At 42.4% G+C, this 18,517-nt stretch overlaps 1 protein-coding gene across 1 annotated transcript; it reads left to right on the top strand.

The window, feature by feature from the left end:
• Nucleotides 1-3,282: 3,282 nt before the first annotated feature.
• On the top strand, nt 3,283-15,653 carry BMP2 (bone morphogenetic protein 2). Its single transcript, XM_033185651.1, has 3 exons — nt 3,283-4,554; nt 5,801-6,153; nt 13,933-15,653. Exons 2-3 carry the CDS (start codon nt 5,808-5,810, stop codon nt 14,775-14,777), a joined length of 1,191 nt encoding a protein of 396 aa, XP_033041542.1. The 5' UTR covers nt 3,283-4,554; nt 5,801-5,807; the 3' UTR covers nt 14,778-15,653.
• The last annotated feature ends 2,864 nt before the right edge of the window (nt 15,654-18,517 follow it).

The raw sequence follows: 18,517 nt of genomic DNA, 5'->3' as shown, positions 1-18,517 counted from the left end.
ACATGTTATCTATTTGACCATCATGTCAGTCTGAAGCAAGCAAACATATATTTATTTACACCAATTAACAGAAGAGATGACCATTTTAAAGTCAGTCATCCATGACAGAAGCAGGAATTAGAATCAAGGTCACCAAACTACATCTTGGACTGTGATCAACATAGCTTCCAGACATAAGGTGTATATCTTAAACTGTGTGACAGTCTAATCAATGCACAAAATTCATTCTTCTTAATTTTTAAGAAGATGTAGTTGGTACTTGCTGAAAGCAATGATCCTGATTTGGCCAACTTGGCCTAGTTTCTGATATAAATCACTTCACTTCTCCCATTCTTTCTACAACGTCTAATCAAACACCAAAAAGGAAAACATTTGATTTGCCTTGGCTCCAAGTTCCTGTAAAAAAAACTTCATCCAGGTAAAGTAAGTAAGTAGGGCTGGTTATAGGTGTCACACTTGTAACAAAGCGATATGTATGCTAAAAAGCAAAGAAGGTTTCTCAGGGCAGTTGCCACAGGTTTCCATGAAATGACAATTACAAGGTGGATGGATCATGTAATGCCGGCTGTGAACTTTACAATACGTGAGGATCACTATTTTAAGGTTAATGTGGATAATGTTTGGCCTAGCAAGAACAATGCTGAATGCTAATAGCTACAGAATGCAATAAAATGGAATATCATGTGAGCTGAAGTGCTAAAGTAAAAGTTGCTGAAGTATGACTGTAAGCACTTAATTTCATCCACACACAATCAAATGCAAATTTCCACTATCTCTTGAGAAACTGGCAAGAAATGACTGAAATGGAATAGCAACAACCTCCTTTATGTGGAATCATTATCTGGTCATCTTTGCTTTGTTACATAACTTGTCTGTACCCTCTGACGCACTTGAATTTGCAACTTCTACTAGTCGTTTCTTAAACAACTCCCCACTCCCACCTCTGCCCCTTCCACATTTGCTGGCAGATGCACCAAATCTGATAAATTCAGCAAGAATGAATTTCACCCTCTGAACTGAAAAACTTTGAATGAACCTTTGAAGAAGGTAGAATTGACAATGGTTAGCAGCAAGTGATATTTTCAAGGCAAACACTCTCTCAAAGTATTAAATAACCCAGCATTCTGAATCGCAGGTGGAAGGTAGCCATTAGTGAAGAGAGGAAAAAAAAATACTTCGTCTCTATTTAGATTGATCATTTCTGACTATTGCTCTTCCCTGGAAAATGGGTAGGTTCCCTCATCCTGTACTTCGATCCCTCATCAGTGTTTGGAGACTATTTTTATTGATGGACTTCTTTCTTTCCAGCGTTCAAACTCATTTCCACCACAAGAGGGCAGCCATCTCTTAAAAAAAAAAAAAAAAAAAAAAAAAAAAAAAAAGGGCCAAAATTTATGTAAGTTGTGCTTGGGACAAGCATTCAGTAAGTAGTTCCTCAGAAATCACACACCCTACATAAAAGAGATTCTGTAATGGGCAACACTAACATGAAACAGTGTTCAGAAGTGCGCATTTTCCCTCAGAATCTAAACTGACAAGGTTTCCACTTATCAAGTTATGAAGTTCTAAAGCTACAAGACATCCTCAATGTCATCCCAGGAGATATATTTTTTATTTTTTCTTCGGGTGCATCCAGTAGTTACCAACTTTTCCTCTTCTTTAAAGGCTACTTAAATCTTACTGAAGTTTTGTTTTTGAAATCTAAGTAATGACAGAAACTACTGATTGCTAACTTCTTAATTAAACTTGATAGGAAAGGAAATAGTTTCAGAAGCCCTGTGTCTATGAGTAGAATATGTTTTATTGCCTACTTATTTGCGGTCCAGTGACTCTTAGTGACAATCAACTTCTATAGCACCTTCCCCCCCTCCCCCTCCCAGGAAATAAAGTAGCATGTTCCCGAATAATTCCCCCAACCCCGTTTTATTTTCCTGGTAGTCAGGCTTCTTCCAAAATACCTTATTTGACCTTCATACCTTTAGAAACAGCAAGTGCCTGATTCGCCTCTGTGGGTTGCTAATCCGATTTACGTGAGCGGAACCTGGTATTATTTTAGCTCCCCCACCGAAAAAATAATACACATGGATAATAGTTTTATTACCAGCTCCCGCTTCTGACTTTTTTCTCTCTGTTTTGCAGGCCCGATAGCTCTGGGAAAGCAGACCGTGGCCTTTTCCAAAAATTTTCTGCCCTTTATTTCAGGAATCATTTGGGCAAGCCTGAGGTGCTGTGCATGGGGTCTCCTGAAATCCTGGGAAGGGTAGAAAGCCTTGGCCCCAGACTCATCGTGCAGCAGCTCTGAGGAACGTTTCGGCTGAGGAGTGACTTGGCCACGTGTTACAGCCCTACTTCTTGGGGGCCTGATGGAAGAGGGTGGAGTAGAAGGTTCCAAGGTCCCAAACTGGAATTGTCCTGTACGCTTGGTTCACACAGTGCGTTATTTTACCTTCCTCTGAGCTGTTAATCGCCTGCCTCTGAGCTGGGTGAGATAAACATCACAAGGCACAAAGTGGTTGTACCATGAAAAGAAATCAAATCCCTCCCATCCATCCCTCAGGCTGCCACACACAGTCTACGTTACACACATGTCACGTAAAGCAGGATGACATCCATGTCACATACATAGACACATATTTACCGAAATGTTTACCTTCGGTTGTGTATATTCTCATATATGAATATATAGAAATATATGTACATAGTTTTGTATATTGGATATATTTATATAACCATAACATGCATATGGATATGAAAATAAATGCATACACATATTTATGTAAAAGGAAATTTGTACACATGCATTTACATATGGAAATACATACATCTCTTTGTATTAATGTTTAAAAACACTCAATTTTCAGCCTCCTGTTTTCTTTTAATTTTCCTCCTATTCCGGGGAAACAGAAGCGTGAATCCGACGTCTATGCTATGCCAAAATGCGCTGTAATTGAGGTGTTTGTTTTGTTTTGTTTTTTGAAATTGTATATTACCGAAAAACTTCAAACTGAAAGTTGAATAACGGGCCCAGAGGGGAAATAGAGGCCAGACCCTGACCCTGCATTTGTCCTGGATTTCGCCTCCGGAGTCCCCGCGAGGGTCCGGCGCGCCAGCTGATCTCACCTTTGAGGACAAGGAGTGGAGGCGCGAGCGCCCCCCTTGGCGGCCGCGCGCCCCCGCCCTCCGCCCCACCCCGCCGCGGCTGCCCGGGCGCGCCGTCCACACCCCTGCGCGCAGCTCCCGCCCGCTCGGGGATCCCCGGCGAGCCGCGCCGCGAAGGGGGAGGTGTTCGGCCGCGGCCGGGAGGGAGCCGGAGCCGGCAGGCGGCGTCCCCTTTAAAAGCCGCGAGCGCCGCGCCACGGCGCCGCCGCCGCCGTCGCCGCCGGAGTCCTCGCCCAGCCGCGCTGCGCCCGGCTCGCGCTGCGCTAGTCGCTCCGCTTCCCACACCCTACCGGGCACTGGCAGCCTCCGCCGCACATCTGCCGCCACAGCCTCCGCCGGCGACCCGAACGTTCTCGGGGCCAGCGCCGCGCGGATCACCGGGGACCGCGAGGCACCCGCGCGCCGCAGACCCCGCGCGGGCTGGAGCACCCGGCAGAGCGCGCCACAGCGCCGTGGCCTCTGCTGCCCGGGCTGCGCCAGAGCCGCGGACGGGCGCGCAGAGTGCGGGGGACTCCGGAGCCGATGCCTAGCGCCGCGATGCGGAGCACCTACTGCAGGAGATCGGGGGCCTGGGAAGCGCCGGCCGAGGTGTGATCGGACCCCAGGCTAGTCACAAAGGGCATTTGGCCCCAGGGCTAGCAGAGAGAGGAGAGAGCACAACCACCCGCCTCGGCGGCCCGGGACTTGGCTCGACTCGCCGGAGAATGCGCCCGAGGACGACGGGGCGCCAGAGCCGCGGTGCTTTCAACTGGCGAGCGCGAATGGGGGTGCACTGGAGTAAGGCAGAGTGATGCGGGGGGGCAACTCGCCTGGCACCGAAATCGCCGCCGTGCCCTTCCCCGGACCCGGCGTCGCCCAGGATGGCTGCCCCGAGCCATGGGCCGCGGCGGAGCTAGCGCGGAGCGCCCGACCCTCGCTCCCCGAGTCCTGGAGCCGGCCCCGCGCGGGACCACGCGTCCCTCGGGCGCTGGTTCCTAAGGAGGACGACAGCACCAGCTTCTCCTTTCTCCCTTCCCTTCCCTGCCCCGCACTCCTCCCCCTGCTCGCTGTTGTTGTGTGTCAGCACTTGGCTGGGACTTCTTGAACTTGCAGGGAGAATAACTTGAGCTCCCCACTTTGCGCCGGTGCCTTTACCCCAGCGGAGCCTGCCTCGCCACCTCCGAGCACCTCCGAGCCCCACCGCCCCTCCACTCCTTGGCCTTGCCCGACACTGAGACGCTGTTCCCAGCGTGAAAAGAGACTGCGCGGCCAGCACCCGGGAGAAGGAGGAGGCAAAGAAAAGGAACGGACATTCGGTCCTTGCGCCAGGTCCTTTGACCAGAGTTTTTCCATGTGGACGCTCTTTCAATGGACGTGTCTCCGCGTGCTTCTTAGACGGACTGCGGTCTCCTAAAGGTAGAGGACGCGGGCCAGGGGCCGGGGTAGGTGGTGGGTGGGAGGGGGATTTGGGCAGCCACTGCGGCAGAGCCCTTCCTTACGTCCAGGCCAGAAGTAAACAGACCCCTTTCCAGTCCACGTGCAACGGAGCCCTGCAGGGTGCCCCCTTCCAGCTGCCCCGGGCGACCATCAGCCTCACCCTCCCGGCCCGCACTCTTCCACCCCTCTTTCTTACCCTCCCCCTGGAATACTTTTGGAGCTGTTAACACTTAGATGAGGTGTTTTGTTTATTTATTTATTTTTAAATTAATTTTTTTTTTTTTTTTTTTTAGTCAAAGAAATCTCCTTGAGAGGGTAGCCCTTGGGTTTCACCCGTTAGCTGAGAACCTGTCCGCCCTGCCATGGTGATCTCCCTTCTTCAAGTGTTTCCGGGAGACTTGATTTCTTTACTCAGAGCCCTATCCCATTTAGAAAAGTACTAGGAGTAGGCGTTGGGGCTCTCCCTTCTTGTTTCCAGAAATGCGAGGGGTCAGTACTGAAGAACCACTTGGTGCTGTGTTTTTAACAGCTGACACGTGCATTAATAGATATTCACCATTTATATAATCCCAGGAAGATACATGAGTATCTTGACTGTACTACGGGGATGCGGGATGGAGTTGCCTCTCCAGACACCCCTGAGTGTAGGGGCGTGGGACACAAGTTGTAAGTGGCTTCAGAAGTTGTGGCCTTGAGCTTACAGGGTCTGGAAGTTATAGGGTGTGTGTGTGTGTGTGTGTGTGTGTGTGTATCAGGAAGTTCTATACAGTGCCTCTAAGGAAGTCACATGCACCATTTGTGTGTGTTTATATGCCAGAGAGCGCTCAGCGCTCTGCATTTGGGTTTATATAGGGGACGCATAGTGTCAGACCAAGCGGTGGTTCGCCCAGGTTCCCAGCATTGGCAGTCAGCGCTGTGTCACACACAAAATAAGTGACAGTCATTGGCGCTGGTTTGGTTGGGAGGGGAGGGCAAACCCCAAATCCGATGTTAGACAAGTTAAGAGTTGGATGGGAGCGATAAATCACCTGGTTCTGGAACTTGGGGCCCTTCATTATCCCAAACATTTGAGCTTCGGTCGGTCTCACCTAGACTCGCGAGTGTGCCAAGCCAGGAGGGCACCCTGGAGGAGGCACACCAGCCAAATGGGAGCCCGGGCCGCGGGGGCGCGAGGGGGGAGGACTGGGCGGGGAGCTCGGGTGACTCACGTCGGTCCTGTCCGCAGGTCGACCATGGTGGCCGGGACCCGCTGTCTTCTAGCGTTGCTGCTTCCCCAGGTCCTCCTGGGCGGCGCGGCTGGCCTCGTTCCGGAGCTGGGCCGCAGGAAGTTCGCGGCGTCGTCGTCGGGCCGCCCCTCATCCCAGCCCTCTGACGAGGTCCTGAGCGAGTTCGAGTTGCGGCTGCTCAGCATGTTCGGCCTGAAACAGAGACCCACCCCCAGCAGGGACGCCGTGGTGCCCCCCTACATGCTAGACCTGTATCGCAGGCAATCGGGTCAGCCGGGCTCACCCGCCCCAGACCACCGGTTGGAGAGGGCAGCCAGCCGAGCCAACACTGTGCGCAGCTTCCACCATGAAGGTGAGGCATGGAGCAGGGCGTGGGGGCGGGGAGTCACCCTGCAAAGCCCTCCACCATGGGCAGACTGCAGCCATTCCTATAGAGGCAGCTTAGCCAGGGCACCAGCGGACGTTTCCACTCTTGCTTCTGTACTATGGTTTCTGAATCTGATTTTAAGTCACTGCTTGTGTGGTGGAGGAGCCAGGGATTCCCCTTTAGTAACTCCGCACCCTCTTCCTGGCTTGCAGCCAGAAGAGCTACTCCTCCCGGAAGAATTGGAGAGAAATCAAGTGATGGGGAAGATGAGGGCAAAAGGCATGCCCCTAGTCAGCTAAACGTGCAAGAATTCCACAGAGGGAAAAGGAGGAAAAGGGAGGCAGATTAAGATTTCTTTAAGTCTGTTTGGAAGCTTTTGCTCTATAAATCTGCTGCTTAAGCCGGGGTTTCAGGGTAGACAGAGCCAAGGGCAGAGTTTTCAGAGATAGTATTGAAAAATCAAAGCCCAGGGCCCCAAAGTCTTTCTAATTTATAGTTGATCTGGGCCTGGTGTGGAAGATTTTGAATCCCAATCTAATCCCCGTGGGAGATCAATTCTACAATCAATCTTATTGTTTCCACAATGACTTTCTTGTCCTGTGCTTAAATCCGAGATAGGCTCTGAGTAGAGACAAGGCAAGCCTTCAGATAAAAACGTTTGTAGCAGCTGCCTGTTTTTTTTTCATGTGCACTGAAATGTGGATTTTTTTTTCTTCTTTTATGATACTACATGTGGTTTTTCTAAGGTGGGATATTTCTGCTTGTTTCATCAGAAGGGCATTTAGTGGACTGGAAATGTTTTACAGCAGCTGTTGAGATCTGCTGTACCTAAGTTCTTAGAGCAATTAGTCAAAAATATGTTCCACTTCAGTTCTTTTTCTACATTTTTAAATGCCTCTTTGGCTTAATACATTTAAAATAGAGCATGGGTTTCTTCAAATCCTAGAAAAGAGTACAAAATTGTATATCACAGAGCAACCACTTGAAGGATATTTGAGGGGTTGGGGGTGAAGTTCTCTTTCTTGCCTTTTCCTGCTTAGGTGGTAAATTTCAAGTGGGAAATTTACACTGATAATAGACTAATCAGAAATGACCCAGCCAGATGTCTTCTCCCAGTGTGAAGGATGACTTATACTTGTGAGAATATCTGTTGGTAATGGGAATAAGTCCCAAAGGCAGGCCACATAGCAGAAGATACTTTATCATTGAGGCAGCTATAGGCAGCTATACATTATGACAGGGACACTGAATTGATCATCAGTTCATGTACAAGCACATTTCTAAGTGAGGTGCTCTCTGCTAGCAGAAATCAGATTTGAAAGGCAGTAAGATCTCACTCCACTCTTTCAGAATTCATTCAATGAAAGCAGAAGTCCCCGTTGTCATATGTAAAATTTGTGTGTATGTGTACATTCTGCCATCTTAACCCTGAAATGATTATAGATCCAGCTAATCATTCCCATTTAGTGCTGATTAGAATACTTTTTATTTTGTATAGAAATGTAATAAGAATAGCTGTTTTAGAAACCTCTTCTGGAAATTTAGCATGGAAGCTCTTAACTTTATTTTTAAGGCCAAGAAGATGCTGTGTCTCTGTTACAACTTAAAAGGAAGAGCATTTAAGTTAGTTAACACCTAAAATATTCCATTGTGTGAGGATTTGATCAATGATGTCTGCATATTCTCATTATTCATCTAGAAGTGGTTTGATCAAAACTAAACAGGCTACACATTATTAAACTGTGTTATTTTAACTTAAAAGGCATGCTTAAGTTTATGAAGTCAGAATTTGTATCTTTGTGAGTGTAAATGTTACCTGAGAAACAGTACAGAAGTTACCAATTTGATTAAAATCTACTTATAATAACTTCAGTTCTTAATGCACTTAGATAATGGAGAAAAGCTATGTAATTTTGCCCCAAATTTCAACTAATCCATTTCTTGTCTCGTTATGACTAATATATCATCCTTAGTCTGGATGGATATGGCACTTTTTTCAAGACTAATCATTGTTGTATAAACCCAGGATTTGCTTTTTATAAACATCCTTGTGCCATGCATGCTACTAAAAAAATTTTTGGTAAACCATGTGATGAAGGTTGCTGGCTCAAGAACAGAATTTAGTTCCTACAGCATTAATGAGCATTTATTTGATAAAAGACCATAAAGACCCAATCATAAGAATTACCTGTTGGGTTTTCTTTGTGGATGTGATTGGATGGTTTGGTGGAATTACTGGACATCATGATGGCATTCTTGCAACCAATATGAGTATAATGCAACCATATCACAGGGTATCTGAGACAGAATTATCAGTTGTATTTTTCCTATTGAATTTTGTCTAGTCCTTTCTCCAATGGCTTTTATTTGGGAGGATATAAGCTTTGCTGAAATGTTATTGTTTTCAAGGTCATTAAAAAGTGCTTCAGCTACATAGGCCTTTCGAAACTGCCATTGAACATAGAAAAGTCACTTCTGCAAGTGGAAAGAGTGTGGTGTGCATGCTGTAGTTGGAAACACGTTGAAACTGGTTGACTTCTCTGGCCCTCCAAAAAGTCTTTATGCTTTTTTGTCGGATGGGAATATAGAAAGACCAGGTGCTTGTTCTCCTCACTCTGAAGGACACAGTCTTCTTTTTACATGAAATAACTGGATGATTTGCCTCTGTGACTGAAGCTTTCAAATAGAGATTAACCTTCTTTCCACAAATACAATTATTATGAAAATATCTGTATAATAGAAAAGTTCAAGAAACAACTATTGCTCTTCATTAGAGACTTTGTGGAACAAATTCCCAGTGCAAACAACAGATTTGGACACATAGATCCACCAAAGTCAGTACTTCCCTGGTATGGTTCCCAGTGGTCCCAGGTATTTCATTGTCATTACAGAGGCCACATTAAGTAGGAAAGTTACTCTATTTGGAAATGGTTGTTGAGATGGAGGCTTTGGTGTCCAATGATACTTCCTTGGCACTGACATTTTCCATTCCACCTCTTTTTTAGTGGTTCCCCTAAATTTCTCTTGATCCCTTTGCAGTGAACTATTTTGTCTTCGTAGACTTGCTCTTTGTGTATTTTCACTGAGACAATGAGAGAATACTTCATCTTTCCAAAGGAGTTGCTGTTAAGGGTGGGCAGAGGCCAAATCAGGGTTGTTGATGACAACCATGCTCTCTGTTCCTTTAGTTGCCATTTCCTTTGCTGTATTTTTTTTAAAAAGGAATATTTTTAACCTTTTGTATTTGATTTTTTTTTTCCTTGATCAGTTCTCTGTTATTTTATTATCTGGAAAATCTTGTCTATTATACTCAGCCTCTTTCATTTTGTGTTACGGCAGTGACTTCCAGCCTTACTGATTTGCCAGAATATCCCCAGGTTTTGTTGTTTTTGTCGTTGTTTTACTGGAGGTTTTTTAGCCCAAAGTGTGTTTTAAAATCCTCAAAGCATAATGGTAACTTACTTTTTTGATAAAACTTACCGTACTTTATTTAGAACAAAAGGGCAGCCACAAAATAGCAGCAGCTCCGTATAAAATAGACATGTTCCAGTGGACCCCATCACTTTTCTGGTCATTTCTATCTGTTCTGTCTATCATACCTAAGTTGTATGTTTCTGTTCATTTAGTTGGGACAGTACTCATCCCATGTTATCATTGTACTAAATATAAATGTGCCCCTAATGGTTTTGACTTTTGCTTCAGTTTTTGAGTCCTTGTGTATGTTAGGTAGTGCCGTCTATTTGTGCTGGCTAGTGCCGCTAGAAATTTGGGAACTGGCTGGGCATGGTGGCTAATACCTGTAATCCCAGCACTTTGGGAGGCCGAGGTGGGCAGATCACTTGAGGTCAGGAGTTCCAGACCAGCCTGGCCAACATGGCGAAACCCCATCTCTACTAAAATATAAAAAAGTAGCCAGGTATGATGGCACACGCCTGTAATCTGAGCTAATTGGGAGGCTGCGGTGGGAGGAGTGCTTGAACCTGGGAGGTGGAGGTTGCAGTGAGCTGAGATTGCGCCACTGCACTCCAACCTGGGCAACAGAGCGAGACTGTCTCACAAACAAAACAAAACAAAAATAAAGAAACCTGAGAACTGCAGTAGATTCAATTACATATATCTACTCTTAATTTGCTAGCTCTGTGACCTTAGGAAAGTTACACAACCTCTCTGAACTCCAACTGTTTCATTTACAAAATGGAGATAATGAGTGTTTTTCTCAAATTGGTTTATTGTGAAATAATTCATATAAATCGGATAGTGGCAGAATACACTCAAAAAAAGCATTCAGCTATCATTATCATTATGACTTCTTTCGTTAATGTTATAGCCTTCCCTTCTCTAGGGAAAAGGAGGCCAGAGTGGATCTAGGCTGGCTGAGAGAATTCAGCTCAGTCTTTTGAATTGTTTTAAGGTAGATCAATGATTGATGTAGTATAGATTGTTGAATTAGGACTTCACTTTTGGAGGAAGGGTCAAATACCATTGTTGTCTTATTTTTCTTCACTTTCTCACATTTTTGCAGCCATAGCTCCATCCATTTGGTTAAGAACTTAGGAGCTCAGAAACTCGGGTCAAAGACAGTTCGTAACCCTCAAATCCCTTAAGAACTTCAGCTTATTCAGGAAGGGATATTTACAGAAAACTAGCAATTGTATCAGTCTCCAAAAAGCATACATTACTTGAGGATCCCTATATTTTTGGCATCCTCAGGGTTGCTGTGATAATTTATAGAAGGTTTGTTTATTTAATTGACTTTATTTCAAATAGGCTTTAATTTTTGTACCCTTAAGAAAAGATTCATACTCTGCCCTGGCAGATTAAAGAAAATGATGATATATTCCCTAACCTTGGCCAGTTACTTTCCTGGGTTTGAGGGTTTCTGTGACCTTCTAACTTACCTCTGTGACCTGTCTCTACAATTCAGGGGTGTTGCAATGGATGCTTTTGTATTGAGGATGGCATCTTTCAAGAAACAGATTCACTGAGGTGCAGTGGGAAGGTCAGAGAAAGATCTTTGTATCACCTATTATTATTTGGTAGTGTATTTTTTTCTCCTTTCTTAAGGCCACTAAGTGATTCTCCTTTGCTAAGGCTACAAACTTCCACCGAGACCTTGAACCACAGAAAATTGCTGTTGTCTGTGTTTCTGGTCAAATAGTGGCAGTTTTATATGATTCAGTCTTGTCATTTAATTTTTTTGGAGGTTATTATTCTATTTCATATCTTTTTTTATACCCATCTTCTTAACTTCATTTACCTTTCCCTCATACTTGCCTTGTAGCTTGTCCCTTCACTGTCATCATCTGGCCATGTGGGTGTGTACGTGTGTGTGAGAGAGAGAATGTGTGAGAATGTATGTTTTTTTGTGGATTGGGATTTAGGGTTTTTCTTGCAATTGTGATTTCTCTGGGCACTTTTGTTAATATAAGTAGTCAGTGAATGCTCTAGATAATTTTCCTCGCTTCCCCCTCTTTGAAAGAAAAGAGGTTCTTCTTATGTGTATTCTTATCAGATAAGCCAGTAGCTCAGGTGCTGGGCTGGCTTTGGTGTCACTGGGATCTGAGGTTGCTGACTTTTACCTTCTTGGCTGAAAAATTACCTTCAGCAGAAATATCTGAATTGCAAGGAGAAGGAGAAAGAAAGAGGCTAAACACAATCCTTGGTACTTGTTCGGAGCCACTGAGAGGAGTCCGGATTCAAATGGTCGGAAGGTTATTTTAATGATTGCGTCTGGCCTAAAGTACCATTAGCTTCCAGTGGAGTTTAGAATGTGGATGGATCCTGAAAGGTATTCCCCAGAGGTTTGGATTAATAGGCACAAGGGACCCCTAAAGGACTCTATTGGCCTGATAGTCCCCATATCCATGTAGAAGAGCTTTAGAAGAACCTTCTGTTCTGAGACCCTGGCTGGGCCCACTGAGAGCTGGTCCATTCAGCTCTTACTCATTTGCCACCACTAATGGTTCTTCTATTCATTTTTATATTATTTAACAAAAAGGCCCTTTAAAAAGGCACTCCTCTGTCAATCTACACTTGAATAAGAAAAACATCCTACAAAACTTTGACACTTCAAGTGTGGTCTAGCAGTTCCCAGAATCCCCTCCTGGAGGAGCTGCTAGAAATGCTGAATCTCAGGCATCTCCCCGGACCTACTGAATCAGAGCCTGCATCTAAAGCTTTACGGTGTACAAGCTGTTTTATGTGAAGGCTGAAGTTTGAAAAGCACTGCATTAAAGCGTTACTCCGTAGTTTGGTATACACCGCCCTGATTGAACTTGGTGTGTCCACTTAGCTTGCATAATGACTGTTGCTTTGATGATGAAGGCTTACATAGGTAGATCCTTTGAGGGAGTGATCTGACATGATTCTCCTTTGCTAAGGCAACTAGATTCAGTGCACAACTTATAGCTGTTTGTCTTTAGGGGAAATACAACTGCAAAATTAATAAAAAACAGAGTCTTATGATAACATGGAACTATGGCAAAATAGATTTTGTTAGCATTTGGGTAGGAAATCTGAATGAAGCAGGCAAATTCTGTTGGCAGTGAAATGATAGGATGTGGTAAAGTTAGAATAAAATAAACTTAAATATCTCAAACTTTCATGGTATATACTATCAGTTTAATAATAATGTTGTACCTTTGATGATTTGCAGACTACAAGCATTTAAGATACTGTATCATATATTACTTGCTTGGAGAACAATACTTCTTAAAAGTTGAAATTCAGAAATTTTAAATCAGACGAAGCTTTTGTGCATGGCCCACTTAAATGGCTATTTTGAAATAATGATAGTGGGTATAGAAGGATTATTCTGTAATAGGATGAGACTGTTCCTTTTGGCATGTAGGTCATAATCATGTTTTCATAAAGTTTTATCTTTTTTTTTGGTTTTGTGTCCATCCTGCAGCCTACTAGGTAGGTACATGGTTTTTAACATAGTTTATCTTTCAAAACTACAAAGGCATTACAAACAGAAGACAGGTCATTTATTTTTCTTTCAAAAGCATCTAAAGTGAGATTTTGATATTTGAGGTCATAAAGAGGTGAGAGAACAGACAACAGTTGGGAAAGCTATTTCTCTTGAAATTGTTTGGCCTTAATTACTACAGTGTCCGAGTACCACCCATACGTTTCCAAAGAAGTAGATCCCTGTAAATGCCTTTGTCTCTGGACTTTTGAGTAAAATAGTAGGGTGTGCTTTGCAAAATGTCATCGTTGATGTTGAGTTTCAGAGTCTTTAATTAGGAAGCTGAAATCTGTATATCGAGATTTGTAAATCATCTAAATTGCAGAGTAATGTTTTAGAATACTGCTTAAGGGATTGACATTAAAGCCTTTTTTTAAAAAGAAATGCAATAATTTCCTCAAATCCTCACTCATTAGACCTCTACTAACTATAGTGCTGACTTTTTTTCTTTTTTACCCTAAAGTCTGGAATTCCAAAGAAATGCTTCACCATTTCCCCCATTATTATAGCCACCTGGAAGCAGTATTCATGTATTAGATCAAAAACACAACAAAGAATTATGAAAGGTTGTTTCCTGGTATGCAATGCATGATGACATGAACTTACAGAACAGAGAGAAAGGAGGCTCCGTTTTTATTTAAAGAGGAAATTTTTATTTTCTGTGACCAACTTTTACGTGGGTTAAATCAAATCCCACAAGGAGGTTTAAAAATTTTTGTAGATAATCAAATGTCATTACTTGGTTTACTGAAAGACTTTTGTTTTTTCTTCCCTGTTTTTCTCTATCAAATCAGAATCTTTGGAAGAACTACCAGAAATGAGTGGGAAAACAACTCGGAGATTCTTCTTTAATTTAAGTTCTATCCCTACGGAGGAGTTTATCACCTCAGCAGAGCTTCAGGTTTTTCGAGAGCAGATGCAAGATGCTTTAGGAGACAATAGCAGTTTCCATCACCGAATTAATATTTATGAAATCATAAAACCTGCAACAGCCAACTCGAAATTCCCCGTGACCAGACTTTTGGACACCAGGTTGGTGAATCAGAATGCAAGCAGGTGGGAAAGTTTTGACGTCACCCCCGCTGTGATGCGGTGGACTGCACAGGGACACGCCAACCATGGATTCGTGGTGGAAGTGACCCACTTGGAGGAGAAACAAGGTGTCTCCAAGAGACATGTTAGGATAAGCAGGTCTTTGCACCAAGATGAACACAGCTGGTCACAGATAAGGCCGCTGCTAGTAACTTTTGGCCATGATGGGAAAGGGCATCCTCTCCACAAAAGAGAAAAACGTCAAGCAAAACACAAACAGCGGAAACGCCTTAAGTCCAGCTGTAAGAGACACCCTTTGTACGTGGACTTCAGTGACGTGGGGTGGAATGACTGGATTGTGGCTCCCCCGGGGTATCACGCCTTTTACTGCCACGGAGAATGCCCTTTTCCTCTGGCTGATCATCTGAACTCCACTAATCATGCCATTGTTCAGACGTTGGTCAATTCTGTTAACTCTAAGATTCCTAAGGCGTGCTGTGTCCCAACGGAACTCAGTGCTATCTCGATGCTGTACCTTGACGAAAATGAAAAGGTTGTATTAAAGAACTATCAGGACATGGTTGTGGAGGGTTGTGGGTGTCGCTAGTACAGCAAAATTAAATACATAAATATATATATATATATATATATATTTTAGAAAAAAGAAAAAAACAAAAAACCCCACCCCAGTTGACACTTTAATATTTCCCAATGAAGACTTTATTTATGGAATGGAATGGAAAAAAAAAAAAAACAGCTATTTTGAAAATATATTTATATCTACGAAAAGAAGTTGGGAAAACAAATATTTTAATCAGAGAATTATTCCTTAAAGATTTAAAATGTATTTAGTTGTACATTTTATATGGGTTCAACCCCAGCACATGAAGTATAATGGTCAGATTTATTTTGTATTTATTTACTATTATAACCACTTTTTAGGAAAAAAATAGCTAATTTGTATTTATATGTAATCAAAAGAAGTATCGGGTTTGTACATAATTTTCCAAAAATTGTAGTTGTTTTCAGTTGTGTGTATTTAAGATGAAAAGTCTACATGGAAGGTTACTCTGGCAAAGTGCTTAGCACATTTGCTTTTTTGCAGCGCTACTGTTAAGTTCACAAGTTCAAGTCCAGAAAAAAAAATAGTGGATAATCCACTCTGCTGACTTTCAAGATTATTATATTATTCAATTCTCAGGAATGTTGCAGAGTGGTTGTCCAGTCCATGAGAATTTACATCCTTATTAGGTGGAATATTTGGATAAGAACAAGACATTGCTGTTCTATTATAGAAACTCTCCTCCTGCCCCTTAATTTGTGGAAAGAATAAAGCAGGATCAATAGAAATAATTAGGAAAATGATGAACCTGCAGGAAAGTGAATAATGGTTTGTTGTTCTTCTTTCCTAAATTAGTGATCCCTTCAAAGGGGCTGAACTGGCCAAAGTATTCAATAAAACATAAGATTTCTTCATGATTGATATTGTGGTCATGTATATTTAAAACTGGTATCTCGTGGCCCTCATCAAGAGTTGGAAATTTATTTGTATTTTACCTTTACCTCATCTGAGAGCTCTTTATTCTCCAAAGAACCTACTTTTCTAACTTTTCACCCAACACGCAGCAAAATTATGCACATCGTGTTTTCTGCTCACCCTCTGTTCGCTGACCTATCAACTTGCTTTTCTTTCCAAGGTTGTGTGTTTGAACACATTTCTCCAAATGTTAAACCTATTTCAGATAATAAATATCAAAGCTCTGGCATTTCATTCTATAAAGTCCAACCTGTAAGAGAAAATGGTGCATTTGTATAGTGCTCACAATGATGACCTTGTATTTGCATTTTTGTTTCTGAAGTTAATATTTTAGAGGGGGTGGGGGAAAGGTAATGAATGGCTGGAAAATTGCAGGCAAGTTATTTGATAAGTCATATTTGCACCAAAGGTGTTACCAGTGATTTAGTATTTTTCAAATGAACTTCTTTCGGGCAGAAAGATGTAAGGGAAAACTAAAGCCTACAAAACAAGCAAAACCTGGATAACCCGAGATAAAGTTTCAGAGATAATAGCCCATGCAACAGAGGCAACAGTGCCAAAAAATTAGAAAGGGAAAGTGTCTGAGATCAGCTTCTAGAAGAACATCTGCCAATTGGACTGACGCCCAAACAGAATGAAGTCAAATTAGGCTGCTCAGATTGAACACTTACCAGTGTGTCAGGGCTTCTGTACCCTGGGTTAGAATCAGATCCAAGGAAGGGTTCAGCAGATGTTTGTAAGAGCAGGGCACCCACAACTACCCACTATTTTACTGGCAGTATTTTAGGTCAATTTCCAGGACCTTGCATCCCCTCTGATCCTGCCATGCATGATTGGTGACACCTACTTCTAATCTCCTTGGAAATGGCTAAAAACCGGTGTGTTTATAATGGAACAGACTGTTATAATCAAATTCTTCCTAGGAATTAACTTTTGATGACTATGAGCTTAGTTACAGTTTGGAGGTTATGAGGTTATGTAAACCTTATCTTTAAATGTGCATGATAGTTATCTTTTACTAATACTGGTTAATTTTTAAAATCTTTTAGTTTCTTTTTACCTCTAGTTCTATTGTTCTTGATTAGGTGAGAACCATTAGATTATACTCAACTAAAGGGAATGGGGTCTTCTCTGTTCTCCAGCTGTTCTTCACCCTCTATTGCCATGGACATGAAGGACAGACTGCACAGTCTTAACATGTTAAAACTAATAACCCATGTTTTCTCATATTCACATTCTCTAGATGAGAGCATGAGAGTATAGCACAAGAATTTTATCCTTTGGCAGTTCCATCCACCCTTTTGATTTCTCTGCTTCATGGGTTCTAATATTCCTGGTTAAAACTGTTTTCAATGGTATCAACTAAAATGTGTTTTCTTGCATATGCATATTTAATATATAAAACACAAAATACATAAATATACATATAAAGATGTGTGTAATATATAGTACACATGTATAGATGCTGGCATTTTCAGTTTAGTTTCAGAGATTTTATCATCAGAGACTCTGACCCTCTTGGCAGTTCACATGAGAAACAATATTTTTACAAACATTCTACATTGTTACAGACATTTTAGCTCACATTCTTCATTCCGAGGAATAAAGAGTCAAAATGAACATAACACTGAATGTCTTTAATTTCAGTCACTGTTCTATAGGATCCTTTGAATCATTTCAGAGTTGGCTTTAAAAAGTCAACACATAGTCATTTCTGAATTTTAGGGGCCCACAGCCTTTCAAAATTGATTAAATTGATCATCTGTTTTTGTGCTTGTTTCAACTGCGTGTGCCTCTCTGGCATGATTTTAACCTGTATGGCACGTGCAGGCTACCATGTTCATTATTTGCCTTCAAAAATTAAGAAGGGGGAGTGTGGGCAGCTTACAGATCTATCTGTGCTTCCATCTTTTCATAATTTCTACTCGAATCACAGCTTTAAATTGTACCTTAAGAGGCCAAGAATAGAGAGATGATGTGTAAACCTGGTCTATATAACAAGCTATGTAATCACTACATTACCAAAGCAATTCGTATTTTTTTCCCTCAATTTTTTACTGGAGAGGGAAAATCATGTGCACAATTCAAAGGGCTTTCAAAAATAGCGTATTTCTATTCTACTGGCATGTTAATAAGATTCACTGAATGTTTACATGCCATAGCCTCCTTATCCCTTCTAAAGCAAAAGGAATATAACCTTGCAGTCAAGAGCAATTAAAGCCTAGAGTGATTGTGGCATGGATTCACAATCCAAGAAACGTTAAGAATGTCCTGGTGCCATTTCTTTTCTGTTTATTTATTTTTTATTTTTTTGTTTTTGCAGGGAACGGGTAGGGCGAAATGGGGGATAAGATGCAGGTCTGCTCAGCTTAGGTAAATTGCTTTCCTCTTTCCTCCACCCTGCTGACATAAATTACAGCCTTTTGGTATTCTCCAGGGCAGAATTTTCTGACCATTTCCCTGCCTTGCAAACTTCAAAGTCAACTTCTACCTAACTTAGGGGACCAATGCTCTAAATAAAACTTAGATTTTAATGTGCATCCAAATTACCAGGAATTCTGTAAGGAGAATAAAACTTTAATGTGTGTACAGACCCCCTGGAATCATGTTCTATTATTGATTCTGTTTCAGTGAGTCTGGGTGGGGCCTGAGATCCTGGATTTCTAACAAGCTCCCAGGTGAAGCCCTTACAGGCCAAAGGACCACAGATTGAGTACCAAGGCTATAATGAATAGCTTCGTCGTCACTGCAGAAGTTGGACCAAGTTTAGGCCCCTCTCTAAGAAGCAGTACTTAAAGGAAAAAAAAAAA

This window comes from Trachypithecus francoisi, unplaced genomic scaffold (assembly GCF_009764315.1).
Source record: "Trachypithecus francoisi isolate TF-2019V2 unplaced genomic scaffold, Tfra_2.0 Lachesis_group21, whole genome shotgun sequence".
Lineage (NCBI taxonomy): Eukaryota > Metazoa > Chordata > Mammalia > Primates > Cercopithecidae > Trachypithecus > Trachypithecus francoisi.
The sequence above is the reverse complement of the archived record's forward strand: the minus strand, read 5'-3'. Positions and strand labels throughout refer to the sequence as shown.

Excerpts from the sequence above, each read along its gene's own strand:
- BMP2 (XM_033185651.1), top strand. The coding sequence starts at position 5,808 with ATGGTGGCCGGGACCCGCTGTCTTCTAGCGTTGCTGCTTCCCCAGGTC. Across the intron at positions 6,154-13,932 it reads GCGCAGCTTCCACCATGAAG|AATCTTTGGAAGAACTACCA; the intron begins GTGAGGCATGGA and ends CTATCAAATCAG.